We start from the raw sequence: 16,774 nt of genomic DNA, 5'->3' as shown, positions 1-16,774 counted from the left end.
AAAAATAAACAACGAAAAATTTTACTAGCTAACGAAAATGAAAGTAAAATAAAATACAGTGGCGCACAAAAATATATCAACAGGCAGCATTAAAAGGGTTATAGGAATCAGGAGATATGTAGATATGGGCGTGGCACCGCCATTTTTCAAATTGATCCGTCGTATTTCTTTTACTTCTTTTTGTGTTCATCATTTGTACCGCATGTGAGTAATTTGTTCCGGGGGGGTGGGCGTGGTATTTTACAGATTTTGCTCATTTTCAATATCAGCCACCCTTGGACAAGTTTCATCGAAATATCATTATTTTTGCTTGAATTATAGTGCGCACGGATGGTCGGGCGAGCGGACATAACTAAACTGACACCTCTCATCATTCAAAGCATTTTCTTGTATACACACGTGGCCAAAATAATAGTTACGCCATATTTTGAGTAGTTTTCACTACTTTCCTTTTTTATTTGATTTTCATTCAGTTTTTTTAAAAAATGTTGAGCAGTTTTGACTACCTTCTTTTCTTCTTTGATTTTCATAATTTTTTTTTAATAAAGCTCATTATTCCTCAAATAACATATCCATACATATAGGTTTAAAACACTGTACAAAATTTATAAAAATTCAATCAAAAATATTTGTGTCAAAAAATGTTTATTTAATTTTTAAACTTTTTAATAAGAATTAAAAAATTTTTTTCGTTGCACATTTTGATAGCCCATTAAGTTTTAGTACAGGTACGAGTATAATAAAGTCTAAGTTTGGAGTGGCTCACAATAATCGTTGTTTTTTTACGAAACTTTCCCTGACTCTGCTTCGAATTTTGTCCATTGTAATGTAGCTGAAAGGTATTTTAATTAAATATTCTTTAAGTATTTATAAGCAAAGTGGCAGCACCTAATCAACGAAAGGAAGGCAATGGGTTGTAGAATGAAACAGAAGATGACGCTTCGTTTAATGTTCCGTTAGAAAGAAGAAAAAGCAATAACTGGGAATTCATTCCTTTTTTTCGGATGCTCATCGTTTGTCCGATTATCGAGTAGGTCATTGGTATTTGGGAAGGGGCAAAAGATGATTGTGCAGAGCGCCAGATAGGCCTAATATTGTAAGGTAAAAAAAAATCAAACAATTATCAGAGTTTGAAAAATAAAATCAATACAACAGACTGGGACTAATTGCTCCATATAACAAAAAAGCATTTCATGCAATCGGACTAAAATTCAATGAGCTATAAAACTACGTACCCAATTCTCTTAATTTAAAATTAATATTAAAAAATTTGGAGTTTCGAAGAAAATTCCTCAAGCTTTTATAAAATGAAGTATAAAACTCTTTTTTACAAACACAGTTAAAGAAAATTCAAAACAAAGTAGTCAAAACTGGTCAAAATAAGGAGTATTTATTCTTTTCGACCATGAATGTATACACATACGAGTATATACATACATACATATATTTTTATGCTGCCACATAAAAGGTAACACAAAATTAATCATCCAATTTGTTTTTCAATAATTTTTTTACTAAAATGGTCTTCAATGATGGAAATCTTTATTTTGACCTTTGCGCGATCCATTGCTTGTCTGTAGGTGTACTTCTGCTGTCTAGTTCAGAAGTGTCAATACGGTTGACTTACGACGCCATTTGCAAAAATTATAAATCTTCCGACAGGGTGATTAATTGTGCGCCACTTTGTATTCCCCCAAAAACAAACAAATTTTCCGGTAGGATGATTAATTTTGCGCCACCTTGTTTTCCCCCAGAAATTATAAATCTTCCGAGAGGGTGATTAATTTTGCGCCACCTTGAATTTTCCAAAAAATTATAAATTTGACGATAGGGTGATTAATTTTGCGCCACCTTGTATTTCCGCAAAAACTATAAATCTTAAGAATGGGCGATTAATTTTGTGTCACCTTGTAATTCCCCACATATGTATTATAAATCTTCCGATAAGGTAATAAATTTTGCGCCACCCTGTATTTCCTCAAAAATTATAAATCTTCCGGAAATGTAATTAATTTTGCGCCACCTTGTATTTCCCCAAAAACTATAAACCTTCCGATAGGATGATTAATTTTGAGCCACCTTGTATTTCCCTAAAAATTATAAATTTTTCGATAGGGTGATTAATTGTGCACCACCTTGTTATTCTCCAGAAACTATAAATCTTCCGAGAGGGTGATTAATTTTGCTCCACCCTGTATTTCCCCAAAAATTTTAAATCTTCCGATAGCATAATTTTGCGCCACCTTGTATATCCCCAAAAACTTTAAATCTTCCGATAGGGTAATTTGGCGACACATTGTATTTCACCAAAAATTATAGATTTTCCTGTGTGGTGATTAATTTTGCACCACCTTGTTTTTCGCCAAAAATTTTAAATTTTCTGATAGGATGATTAATTTTGTGCCACCTTGTATTTCCCCAAAAATTGCATGTTTAATTTTGCGCCACCTTGTACCACACAATTACAATACCCTTGCGCACAAGTGTGCGCAGATATAAAAAGTAAGACTGCAATTTTTGATGCATCCATTTTTCTTTGGCCGCTACTGTAATTAAAATAAAAGTAAAATATAAATTAGGTAGTAGAAAAAGTGACCTCAACGCAACGCCTCGCATTACGACGATTACTTTTTATTTGCTTTAAATAAATGACAATTAAACACTGAGTCGCCAAACATACGCGCACTTACATTGACTCTCTCAATAAAAAAAATACAACATTTTACTTAGTTGCACGATTTTTTACTTTTTAAATAAAAGCAAACTTGTAAACGTACATTCAAGCAGTTGAGAATTGCAATTCGCCGTGTAAACAGCAATTAATAATTTTTTTAGCGAACCGCAACAACAGCGGCAGTGGCGATTAATACGCAAACGAAAAAAAGTGAACCAGTATTAAATAAATAAATGCCAACAAATAAAAAGAGTAAAAAACAATAAAGAAAATATTGAAAATGCAGGCCATACACGTTTTGTATGCACTCGGCATTTTATGTGCAGCGTTGGCTGTATCATTTGGCACCAACAGCGCGACCAGCTGTAGTAGTGGTGCAACATGTGCCGTCAGCAGCAGCAGCACCACCACCACCACCACAACTGCCAAAAGTGGCAGCATTAGCTCCACAACTGAAAGCAGTCGCCATAGTAAAAGTAACCACAACAACAACTTCTTGACGGAAAAGCGTAAGTTGTTGCCTTCACGCACGCAAATTTTGAAACAAAAACAAAAAGTTTTTATTGTAATTTTTTATTTTTATGTTTAAAACTTTGCATTCACAGCCAAAGAGCTGCAGACTTGTCAGCGTAAATCGACTGATTTTGATAAATGCATAGTGAATGCCTATCAGCATATCTTCAGCACCTGGAAAAATGGTAAGAGAAAATAAAAATTATTTTCGATTTAAAGTACGGTAAGATTTGGTTAGAAAAGTCAAACAAATTGTTCAGAAAGTCAAACAAATTGAAGAATTTCGGAAAGTGAAGCTTATCGAATTTTAATCAAATACAGGGTTAATTATTTTAGTGACACGGCTTTCATGTGCGAGTGCTTATACACTAACAAAAAATTCTCTAAAACCTTTAACCGAAATATGCATTTGAGAAATTTAAAAAAGTTTGAAATAATGTAGAAACGTTAGGCCGAATTTACGAGTATTTATCGTTGGTCGAAATTGAGCTTTTGGTGGATACGTAACCTTGATCGAAAGATTGCCGGAATATATTCAGAAAATTCAATTATATTCCCCAAAAACGATCTTGTCGCCTTCAAAGTACTTTCCATCAACAGCAACGCTCTTATGCCAGCGTTTGATCCAGCTCTCGAAACATTTTTGGAATTTTCGGAATAACCATCAGAGCCGTGTTCGATGTTTCAATTACTTCGTTTCGGCTGTTAAAATGCCTCAGAGACCTCCTACCCAGTCATCTACATCCTCCTCACTGTTGTTGGAGGGGAATTGCACAACTTATTTCCCAGGAAAGCGCATACAAGACGGAGCTCCATTTCTTCCTGTGCTATTTCGCTTCCTGGAATGCAATAGACAGAGAACTCAGAAAATCCTAGGGTCTACACTCTATTCAATTTCCAAACTCGTATCTGTGTTTACTACTCATTGGACGATCGGCACACACGTGGAAAAGCTAGATTTATCATTTAACCGCCATTGCAGAAGCTGTGGTTGCCTTTTAGAGAATGAGACTTTTGAGCACTTCCTCTGTAAATGTCTGGGCTTTTCAACTATATAATTACGGTCACTGGACAGCCTGGGACAGCGCGCCAACTTGAATCCCATCTATCTTCCCCATTACATCAGCTCTGTTTGGCTGTAGATTACAGCCCACTGGAGGTCTCGTCATAGTATTCAAACGCCGCTTTAGTGGTACTTGGGAAGTGCCAGAGTGGTACTTCAACCATTTCACCTGTCTACCTAATCGTCTGTGCTTCTGGCATAAATTCGTAATGTACAATACAGTTACAATCTCTAAAAACCGTGAGTATGGCTTGCTTTATGTGCAACGCTTTATATTGACGGAAAACGGCACGGGTTTTTTTTCGTCTTGGTTCATTCGGAGCTCTGCACTAACTCTCCTGATGTCTGGATTGCGTGCCACAATCATAAACCAATATGTCTAAGGTTTACGCACCATTGAATATATTTTTAACGCAAAATTTAATACAAACTCCTTGTTGCAAATTTTTAGAACTTAAACAAATCGAAAACACGTCCATAGGTAAATTTACTCAAAACGGCATAACTTTTACAATTGTTAAGCACTGGTAGTACGCTTTTTATAGGCATGTTAATCACAGATTTGGCAACCTACCAAAACAAAAAACATAACTCAAATCAGTTGGCTTAGACCGTCACCTGTAGTCTGTTTCAGGAACTTTTTGATCAAAATGGATGGAAATAGCTAAAACTTGGATAATGCAGGACCTAATAAAAACTGGTACATATTTCTGCCATGAAAAAGCCCCTCATAATAAATATCTGCCATTCATCGGCTTTCGTCCCTCCATTTGTGGAACAACATCAAGATGCACATAACAAATTGGACGAAGAGCTTGGCAAAATACCTAACCGAAGTGTTAGGTGAGGTTAGGTTGTGGTAGTAGTCGGTCCGCATGACCAACTCACTTAGACCTTACAGGTCCGTTGTGATACCACTGTGCAACATGACAAAGTTGTTTATTTATCTTCATAAAACCATTTTGAGCCTCTGTGAAGCTCAGAATTGGTCTAATCCCCACGCCAGACAGTTGTGTAAGAGAATTGGAAAATTGTTTAACTAGACAATCTGTTCTGATTTTAGCTAAGGCTGGACAATTGCAAAGGAAGTGCTCAACTGTTTCTTCCTCTTCCTCATCTCTACAACTTCTACAATATCAATGGGAGAAAACTCCTAGCCTCAAGAATTGCCTGCCAAATAGCCAATGACCGGTGACACAAGCCACGACCTTCGAGATCTCACCTCTTGAGAAGCTAAGCAATTCCTTTGTTCTTTTCGTGTTTATTTGCGGCCATAGTAGCCTGCACCGAGGTGTGCGCGCCAATTATTTATTTCTTTTTAATAAAAAAAATGTATGTATTTCTTGCTTTCTATAACCTCACAAAGTGCTAAAAAAATATACGACCTTTTTTATTATAGTAAAATTACTACTTTTTTACATATTTCTATAGAAATAAATGGTGCTCCACATTCTGAACCCATCGATCCGCTGTTTGTGCGCGAATTCGAAGTGATCGAAGATCGTGAAAATATCACACCGATCTCAGTGAAAATAAACAACATCACAGTAACCGGTTTGAGCGAGGCGAAGGTGAAAAGCGTCAAGTGAGTATACAAATGCATCTGTATATGTGCACATAGTCCAATGGTTAGCTAGACCATCATCAATAAATCCAGCAGTGATAAAACTTCTAGCATGCGAGTATGTAGAAATATTCTATTAATTCAATGCACTATAAGAAATAGTAATTACTGGGGTTAATTAATATGCATTATTAGGTTGATTGTACTATAAACGCGTTACGTCGGCAAGGCACGCTGGCGGCAAGCCTTAAATCATTTATTGCAATATGGGGAAATATAAAATTAGTAGCATAGTTAATCTTAATATTGGTGAAGTACGAATTCTGAGTGTTTCCCGCTCGATTTCCCAGTGAGTTTTATCTCACGACATATTCATCTCTTCAGGTTACGCTGTAAGGCGTAATGCTTGAAAAAAAGCGCTTGAGAATTTTTTGCAGTTGTGAGACCAGTTGTATGTTACAGAGTTCCAAAATGCAAGCAAAAAGAGGGAGAATATTCGATATATGTACGCACCAGCACCACTACCAACAAGTTGGATAGCCAAAGCAGAGAGTCAAAACCAACTAGTGGTGTTTATGGATACAGAGTGAAACGATTTTATGCTCTTTAGCGGACCGTTATTTGGCTCTGAGCGCATTCGACAGAATCAACTGATGCGCTGACGTCACTTGGGGATGTGTTTTTAAACAATAAAATCTGAAAGGTGATATACAAAAAAAAAAATGAACTAATGACACTTCATTGCCGCCTGAACCATGACTGATTGGACTAGTGTTTGAATGGATGCAAGTGAAAGGAGCATGCAGTATTTGGCTGAATCTCTCAAGTGGAGTGGTAGCCAAACTTCCTCTCACAATTTTCTTTTCCACCATAGTTAAAGAGCAAACCTGGTACACCTATCATCCTTGCAGTATCGAATTCAACAGAAAAGCAGTGGTTTCTACGACTCAATTCTGGTGTTATGGACATCGCAGTTGAGGCAGTCATATCCCAGAAACTGAATATTAGCTGAAAAGCGTTTGGTGTCATTTGCACAAGGTTGACCAAGAGAAGAAACTTAAGGTATGGGTGCCACACGAATGGACGCAAAATAACCATTGACGTCAGCTGAATTCTTTGCTCAAAGGAAATTAACTCATTTTGAAGCGACGGGTAACTGGCTATGAAAAGCAATTCGCAATAGAGAGAACAATTACTGGAAAAGTGCGTGGCTTAAAAGCGATTCATACTCGTATAGGAGAGGATAGTCTGGAAAAGTGCCTGATTCAAAAGTGGTGAGTTGACGCCATGATGAAACAAACGTCTTGTGCGGCTTAATGGCAAACTACGCTTTGTGGTGTGTCTGCTGGTGTTGGAGGGCAATAATCCACTATCCTCTGATCAAGTCCTGGAAAATACTTAATTTGAAACCTCGGATGTCAGCAACTGACCAGATTGAAGCAGGCGATCGTACAGAAGTACAACTCTGATGGTAAATAGGCATCAAAAGCTTCGCAGGTTTGGATAGGATAGTTTTATCGCTTTAGTCGTATTGCATAGACCTGGTAACAATGGATTGTCATCATTTTAAGTCTTTGCAAAATTTTCTTGATGTCAAAAAAGTGGTCTTAAGAGAAGCTTGCTAAAATGAGCTTGGCAGTTTTTTCTTACCAATTCTTTTAAAAATGATGAAAAGTCATCGAACAAAATGCCACATACTCGATTTATCAAGTTAAATAATTCTAGCTATGTTAGTTGGATCTTATCTCATATTAATCAAATTCGTACCTTTCAATAAATCAAATTTTAGCTCGTTTACTGAAGCCCTTAGTTCCACCTTTTTATACCTTTATCATTCTTTATTAGTTTTAAATATTCGCTATTCAATTATTTGTACATTTATCACATTTTATAATTATTTTTTTTTTTTAATTTAAAATTTTTTTTAATCAAACATTTTTTTTAAATTTTAATGCCATAAATTAAAATTTTTCCAATCGCATTTTTCAAACACCCTCTCTCAAAGCTTCAAAGAAAACGAGTACGACTTTAAAATGACCTACTCCGTACCGAAAATTCGCCTAAGTGGACACTATACAGCTCAAGGACAAGTGTTGCTACTCAAAATCGACACGGATGGGGAAATGTTCATGGAAATAAGTAAGGAAACAAAACACATTTTTTTTAATTTTATCATGCAAATACCAACAACTCTGACTACAAAAAAAAACAAATTTAAAACAAAAAAATTTAACTTATACAAATTTCTTTTTGTTTTTGAAAATGAGTTGTTGGTATTTGTTTAAGTAAACATTTTTTTTTTGTTGCAAATTTTGTTTGGTTTTTGTATTGTAATTTTTAGGGAAACATTTTTTTTTAAATTTTTTTATACAAATACCAATAACTCAAATAAAAAAAAAATTCAAAAATAAAATTACAAAAATTGTCCCATAAGCGGACAATTATTACAAAGATTTTTTTTTTTGGAATTTAATATAAATAATTTCTTTTCAACTTTTACTTATACAAATACCAGCAACTCAAATTCAAAAAATAACATTCTTAAAAAAAATTACAAACAAAATTTTTTTGGTGAAATTTAAATAATAAAAAAAATTCCTCCTTTTTCTTTTACTTATACAAATAAGAACAGCTTAAATTAAAGATAAAAAAACAAGAAAACAAAAACCATTAAAAAATTTCTAAACAAATTTTTTTTGGAAATTAATTACAGAAAAAAATTTTTTTTTTTTCTTTTCTACTCTTACTTATACAAATACCAACAACTCAAATTAAAAAACAAAATTCCATAATAAATTTATAAGAAAAAAATTACAAACAAAAATTTTTTTGGTGAAATTTATATAATAAAAAAAAGATTTCTCGTTTTACTTTTACTTATACAAATACCAACAACTCAAAAAAAAACTGAAAACAACTTAAAAACAAAACATTAAAAAAAATAATTCCAAGCAAAATTTTTTTGTGGAATTTAAATTATAAAAAAAATATTTTTTTTTTTGATTTTTAATTTTACTTACACAAATACCAACAACTCGAATTTAAAAAACAAAAACCATTTTTTTCTTTTCAATTGAAATTATAAAAAAAAAATGTTATTATTTTCTTTCTTAATTTTTCTTATACGAATCCAATATACAAAACCATTTTTTTAATTTAAATTATAAAAAAAAAATTATTTTATTTTCCTTTTTTAATTTTACCTGTACAAAACCCAAGAACTCGAATTTAAAAAACAAAAAAAATATCTTTTCAATTGAAATTATAAATTTTTTTTTATTTCTTTTTGAATTTTTCTTATACAAAATATTTTTTGTAATTTAAATTATGAAACAAAGTATTTTATTTTTCTTTTTTAATTTTACCTATACAAATACCAACAAATCAAATTCAATTTTTACTCAATTAATTTCATTTTCACTTTAAATACTAACTGCATTTTCACTCTAACAGCTCGCACTCGCTTCTCACTCCTTCTCTTTTACACCTTTGACATTTTCCGAAAAAAGCCCTCCTATTTTATTAACATCTGATTTTCTTACTCCGCCTCTGCACGCATTTCCACATACTTTTTTTTTCAATTTACTCTAATTTTCAACGAATTTCCTTTCAATTCATTAATACTTGATTTTCTTTGCTCTCCCTCCCGCACGCAGTTGATGGCCTCTACACCGTTTCGACCAAAGTTAAATTATACGCTTTGGAAAATCGCAAATTTTTCGATCTGAAAGCATTGCAATTCAATGTGGACTCCATAAAGGATTTGCATTTGCACTTCGCCAATTTGTTCAAGGACAAAGTGTTGAACGACAATACAAACGCTGTGTTCAACGGCAGCTGGCGTGTATTTTTCGACATTTTCAAACCGAAAATCGAGGCGGAAATCAATAAAGTGCTATTGGCGCACTTCCGCAGCGTGTTTAACCAGGTGCCGGCCGAATTTTTCATTGCAGATGCAGCAACAGAGGCAGCAGCAGCAAAGTCGGCAGAAAGCAGCAAACCGACAGAGCCGCACAGTGCGCACAGCAGCAACGTTCACAATAGCAACAGCAACAGCAACAAAGACATTACTCACGACGAAGTGCAGCACGCCGCTCATGTCAGTGCGAAAGCGCCCGCCAAGGAGAATAAAGCGCATTAAACTTTGCGAGTAATGAGCGCCAAAGTGGTAGCTAAGCGTTTATTGAAATTTTATAGACGTGCTTAAATAAATTTGTTTATAAACTCAAATATGTATTTGTTGGAAATTTTTCATGCGACGACTGGTAGGTAACAACTGGCGCATACGCGCCGCGTACTTGACTTCTTTTGGCGCATAGCCAAAACGGGTGTGCAGGCAGCTAAGGTAATCGAAAGGTCGCATACAATACGTAATAGAATTGAACAAATGAAGACTTTTGCAAGTGAATATTGCGCTAAGTGCCACAATAAAAATTGCACAATACTCATTTTAAATAAACGCATGACGAACAGTGTTGCCAGAAGTGAAAGTTTATATACGAAATTAATATTTTTTTTATAAATAAACAGAAAAATCTTAAAAGAAAGATATGCAAGAAAACTCAAATAGTTGCTGATAGTTGATATGCATAAATGAATGCGTGACGAACAGTATTGCCAGATGCGAAGATCACTTCCGGTTTTTATAAATAATCAGAAAAATTTCAAAAAGTAAATATTAAAAAAATTTTAATTTCATTGAAAAAAAATTAACTCAGTAAAAATATCTGTCGATTTTTTTAATAGTTGAGATGTGTGTTGTAGTGAGTGGCAGTTACTTCATCTCATTTTTCGACCGGTCAAGCATTTAAGGATATTTAAAACACGGGAGAATTTGCGACCCCTCTCTAAAGGGCCGGTACTCGAAGATGCCCGTCTGTAAGTTGGTTAAATGATAGCCCAGAGTTTTGTTTACAAGCGTGTGGAAGCATTTTGCCGAGAGTAAACGCGAAAAAACCATATCAGTAATGGATTTCAAACGTAATAGGCTGATTGCATTATATTTGGCTGAAAAATCACTACCAGCGATTGTTCGTGAGCTTGAGCACCTTCAAGTAAATCAAGTTTTTGTTTATCGCACCATTTCTCGTTACAATGGTACTGGTAGCATCGCGAAACGTCACGGAGGTGGTCATCAAAAGGCGGTAACGTCACGTGAAATGAGCGAAATCCCCGACGAAGTGCCAATCAAATGGAGAAAGAATGACAATATCTGACCAGAGCATCCACCGCATACTGAAAAATAATTTCAAATTCAAGCCTTACATGACCCAAAAGGCGCATGATCTCACACCAAAGCAGCAACAAGTCAGACTTGAGAGAGCGAAGGAGTTGCTTCACTTGACCGAAAGTGGTCGATTTCCGAATATTGTGATTACTGACGAGAAAATTTTTCACATTGAGCAATTCGTAAACTCCCAAGCACCCGACACAGGTAAAGGGTTAGGCCGGTTTAATCGCAGATGGGCGCTCTCCAATCGTTTTCATCGAGCCTGGCGTCAAGGTAAATGCGAAATATCGTCGAGAAAGTATTATGCAGGTTCCTTTGACGTTTCAGCAGGACTCGGTACCGTCTCACAAAGCTCGAATGAACCAAGAAAAGCTAAAACACAACGTTCCACACTTCATAACGTCCACACAATGGCTATCAAATTCACCAGACGCGAATCCGGTGGATTATTCTCTTTGGGCCATTTTGGAGAGCATGGTCCGAATTACTTTGAATTGAATAAAAGCATATTTCCAAACTAAATTTATGGCCCTTTTATCTGGTTACACTTCGAGGCCCGGACCCTGTATTTTATTTATTTATTTGAAATATAATCATACATAATTACATTACAGGAGCAAGACAACTAGCGGCACGGGCTTTGGGCCAGGGTTATTATATTCCATTGTGCATTCGGCTCATAAATACAGGCATTTTCTGTAGCCCTCACTGTAGCTAAAATAACGTTTTTTGATTAAAACTCTACGCAACAAAGTTTACCATCACATACTTTCAGGCGTTAACAACAATTATCGCTGTTTGATCAACGAGCATATTTTTCCAATTGGAACCCGCATGTGGAATCCTTTGCATACTTTTAGGCTATACAAGCCATTAGCTGATTTCTAAAGTAAAATGCTATGGTGCACCCTGTAAGAAATTACAGTAACTCTCATAAGATTCAGTATATCACATTAGACATGGCCATAGAAAAGAATGTTAATCCATTAACATTCTCTGATAGCATAAGCTGCGGTCTCTACAGAGCTCTGCTAACTAGCCAATTCCTAAATCAAACTGTGTGAAAAACAGTTTTTTTTTTTGGTAGAATTGTTTGTATATGTAAATCTGAATTTTATATGTATGTACATATATTTGATGACAAAAGGGAAAGTGATAACAAATTTTAGTTTAATTCAATTTTTTTTTTAAGAAAATTTTGTTCAAAATAGCTTTTGTTCTGTAAAAATTTCACTTACACGTTTAGCTGCTCAATGTGGAAAAGCTGAAGTCATAGAAAATTGCTTGTCATCTCATTTGCTGGGTTAGGTTATACTGGCTGGCCGTAGCCACGCAGAGCCCATTTTGGTCCATAGCTATACCTGTTCAGAGTCCTATTTTAGCGAAAACATACAACACTCAAGATGCGCGTACTGTTCGCGAATTTTAGGAGTCGCTCCAGTTCAGGAATAGATTCTATTCTTTTAAAACTGAGAGCACCCAGGTAGCATAGTCTGGTTTTCAAGAGGGACGCACAACAGCATAGAAGATGCTCCAGGGCTTCTCTTGTACCCGGCTCATTAAATTTCTTGCATGCATCGTTACATTTAGTTAAATTTATAGTGGTCACACAATTTATTCGTACACTCAAGGTTTATAAACAGAAAAACCTGATAGCACGATTTATAGAAAAGAACAAAATTTTAATATACCTATTCGAAAAAAAAGCATTTTTATTCAACCATTAAGGAACAAATATATACTTCCAAGAACTTAAGGCAATAACGAAATAAGGCACAATTTTATGCAAAAATATTATTCGTACATAGCCATATAAGGAATATTTTACTAAAAAAATTATAATAAAACCACGAGTATTCAGTACTTTGTTGGGCCGCCTTTTGCTTTAATAATTACTTCCAAACGTCGATGCATACTTTTTACCAATACCTTGGTTTCATAAGCTGTAATTTTCTCCCACTCAACACTTAAAGCTGTCTTTAATGACGCCTTTGATGTTATTTTGCTTTTTCTGATTCTGCTTTCTAACAGCTCCCAGACATGCTCAATTGGGTTCAGATCCGGTGATTGAGGTGGAGTTTTAAGGGGACAGATACGTTTAAACGGCCATATTTTCCCTGATTTTCATTAAAATTATTTAAAATGAAGAAGTCAATATATTTTTTTTAATTGGCATATAGTTTATTTATACATTAAAATAATATTACTTAATTTTTTTTTTTAATTTAAACATGTAAAATGGTGGATGTACACTGAATTCTTCCAGGAATTTGCTATATTTTGAAATTTTTGTATAAAAAAGGGAAGAATGCCACGCAAGCCACCAATGAAATTTGTGAAGTTTACGGAGACGATGCTGTATCAGTTCGTGTAGCACAACAATGGTTCGCTCGCTTCCGTTCTGGAAATTTCGATGAGAAAGATGCACCTCGCTCCGGTCGACCTATAGTTGAAAAAGTCTCATAAGCTGCCATGACATCGCCAAGGCACTAAACATTCATCATCAAACCGTTTTGAACCATTTAAAAAAGGCTGGTTACAAAAAGAAGCTCGATGTTTGGATACCACATGAATTGTCTGTGAAAAATTTAATGGACCGAATTAACACCTGCGATTCTTTGCTGAAACGAAATGAAATCGAACCACTTCTGAAGCGAATGGTAACAGGAGACGAAAAGTGGATCAAATACAACAATAATGTGCGACAAAGATCATGGTGCAAGGGTGGTGAAGCTCAACAAATGGTCGCAAAGCCAGGATTGACGCCTCGAAAGGTTATGTTGTGTGTTTGGTGGGATTGGAAAGGAATCATCCACTATGAGCTGCTCCAGCCTGCTCGAACGATTGATTATACACTTTACTGTCAACAACTGATGACATTGAAGCAAGCAATCGAAAAAAAATGGCCAGAACTGATCAGCAGAAAGGGCGTCGTCTTCCATCAGGACAACGCTAGGCCACACACATCTTTGATGACTCGGCAAAAACTGGGAGAACTTGGCTGGGAAGTTTGGATGCATCCACCATATAGCCCTGACCTTGCACCATCGGACTACCTTTTATTTCGGTCAATGCAGAACTCCCTTAATGGAGTAAAGTTGGCTTCAAGAGAAGCCTGTGAAAATTTCTTGTCGCAGTTTTTCGCCGAGAAACCACAAAAGTTTTACACTGATGGAATAATGTCTCTAGAAGAAAAATGGCAAAAGGTGGTCGACCAAAATGTACATATTTGGTTTAATAAAGTTCGTTATAAATATAAAAAAAAATTGAGTTGATGTTTGATTAGAAATACGAAAAGACTTTTTCGACTACCCAATATAAGAAATAGATAATTAAATTTACGTTCTAAAATTTTTTGACATATTCTTAAAGGATTATATTAACATTTTATGAAAAAAAAATGTATTTTTCGACATTTTACAGGTATCTGTCCCCATAAGCTGCTTACAATGGTGAATAAGTCATTCTCTCACGCGATAAGATGAGCGTTTTGGGTCATTGTCTTGTTGAAACAAGAAACCTTTAGCAACCAGTTTAAGTTTAACGGCACGATCATGCAAATTATTTTTCAAAATGTTGAAATACAGATGTTTGTCTATTTTATCATCAATAAAAACCATTTTTCCTACCCCAGATGCAACTATGCACCCCCTAACCATTGCATTTCCTCCTCCCTGATTAACAATAGGAATAAGATTTTTTTCATTCTGTTCTGTATTTTCTTTTCGCCAAACTTTTTGCCTCATCACTGAATATGGCGTTTTCCCAAAAAGAATCTGGCTCATTTATATAGCGCTTGGCGAACTTTAATCTCTTCTCTCTGTTAATATCTGGAATATAGAGCTAGCGGTGTGCCACTCTGCTATGATAACCAGCGTTTTGCAGACAATTAAGGACTGTTTGTGAGTTTATTTTTTTATGCAAAGACTCTTGAATATTTCGGCATAGTATTGTGGAGGTTATTTTTGGATTTTGCCCGACTGATGCTACTATGTTGCCTTCCTCATGTGGAGTCAATATTTTTCGCCTATCAGCTTGGTGGTGATTAGCTTACAATCTACCAGCATTAACGTAATTAGAGGTAACACTTTGCACCGTCAAATGCGATTTGAGTATATTTGTTCTGCCGATTTCGCGCAGATACTTGTTTTCCATGTACAATTTAATAACAATTTTACGAATTTCTAATGGTAAATCCTTACTTTGTCCCATTTTGTTACTTTCCATCGAGATATTACGCGCAACAATCTTATTTCGTTTTCAGCAATATTAGTAAAAACAATATCATGAGCTGAAAGTGTACGAATAAATGTTTTGCAGCATTTTGCTACATCTGCCTGCTTTCCTTGCAATCCATCAGTGTGAGTTGAAATAACGGGGGTTTTGTTTGCGGCAATTCATTAGGAATGAAAGAAATATATTGTCAAAGCAAATATTTTCTACCTTAGGAGCCATCCAAGATCTAATAGCTAGGGTAGAACATGCCCAGGCAGGTAATCGATACTCCAAACCCTTAGTATTACTAGCCACACTGGATATTAGAAATGCGTTCAACAGTTTAAGATGGGACGACGTAATTGAAGCCTTAAAGGTATAATTTGAGATCCCGAATAAGCTATTGAAGATTATTCGTAGCTATCTAAGCAATCGCGTGCTCTTATACGAAACGCGAGAAGGGTGTAAGACTAAAAAAATAACAACAGGTGCGGCCCAAGGATCAATACTCGGACCTCAACTTTGGAATACAAGCTACGATGAAATCCTTCGAATAGAGATGCCTGAGGATGACAGATGACATTGCAGCTGTAATAATCGCCCGAAACACTGACGAAGCCAAAAGGAAGTTAAATGAAGGTGATGATCCGAGTTCAGACATGGCTAGAAGACCATGGATTAAAGCTGGCCACAGAGAAAACGGAGCTAATCCTTCTAACGAACAGACGTGTCCTATTAGAAGTATGGTAGACATACAAGTACTCGATGGGACTTTATCGACAAAAAGAGTGATCAAATACCTAGGAGTGCAATTAGACACAGGGCTAACTTACTTGGCGCACATAAATCATGCGGCCACAAGAGCTGCCAAAGTAAGCGGCATGCTAAGTAAGCTCATGGCAAACCTTGGAGGTCCAACGCAGAACAAGCGAAAACTTTTAATGGACACGACGAACTCGATTCTCTTACACAGATGCGAAATATGGGCAGACTCGCTAAGTATGCAATGCCAGCGGAAAACTGTGCAATCTGTGCAACGCACCTGCGCTCTCAGAGTGGCTTCGTCATACAGAAGAGTACCTGAAGCAGCGGTGTTAGTTATCAGCGGAACCATCCCTATAGATATTCTAGCACAAGAGCGTAAACGGAGATGGGAGGCAAAAAACACAGGAATCCCAGTACCACACTTCTCCGATATTAGAGTTCAAATGCTCACACTTTGGCAGGCAAGATGGAACTCTGAACGGTATGGTAGATGGACAGCGAGTCTAATACCCGATCTAAAAAAGTGGGTAGAAAGAAAGCACGGTGAGGTTAACTATTACCTCAAACAGTTTTGGATCCTTTCGCAAGTATTTGTGGCGAATGGGAAAAGTGAGGCAACCAAACTGCTTATATGGAGATACTGAGTATGATGATGCGGAGCACACCTTCTTTAAATGCGAAAGGTGGAACGTAGAGAGAACAGGTCTGCAAAGAGCTATTGGTGTATTTACACAAGAAATTATCGAGAAC

At 35.8% G+C, this 16,774-nt stretch overlaps 1 protein-coding gene across 1 annotated transcript; it reads left to right on the top strand.

Annotated features, from left to right (window-relative positions):
• Positions 1-2,800: 2,800 nt before the first annotated feature.
• LOC129240993 (uncharacterized) lies at positions 2,801-10,044 on the top strand. The gene is made up of 5 exons (XM_054877103.1): positions 2,801-3,183; positions 3,280-3,372; positions 5,682-5,835; positions 7,820-7,953; positions 9,471-10,044. Exons 1-5 carry the CDS (start codon positions 2,955-2,957, stop codon positions 9,953-9,955), a joined length of 1,095 nt encoding a protein of 364 aa, XP_054733078.1. The 5' UTR covers positions 2,801-2,954; the 3' UTR covers positions 9,956-10,044.
• Positions 10,045-16,774: the final 6,730 nt, after the last annotated feature.

The sequence above is a fragment of the Anastrepha obliqua genome, chromosome 3, assembly GCF_027943255.1.
Source record: "Anastrepha obliqua isolate idAnaObli1 chromosome 3, idAnaObli1_1.0, whole genome shotgun sequence".
Lineage (NCBI taxonomy): Eukaryota > Metazoa > Arthropoda > Insecta > Diptera > Tephritidae > Anastrepha > Anastrepha obliqua.
Note: the sequence above shows the minus strand (reverse complement) of the source record. Positions and strands in the feature narration are given on the sequence as shown.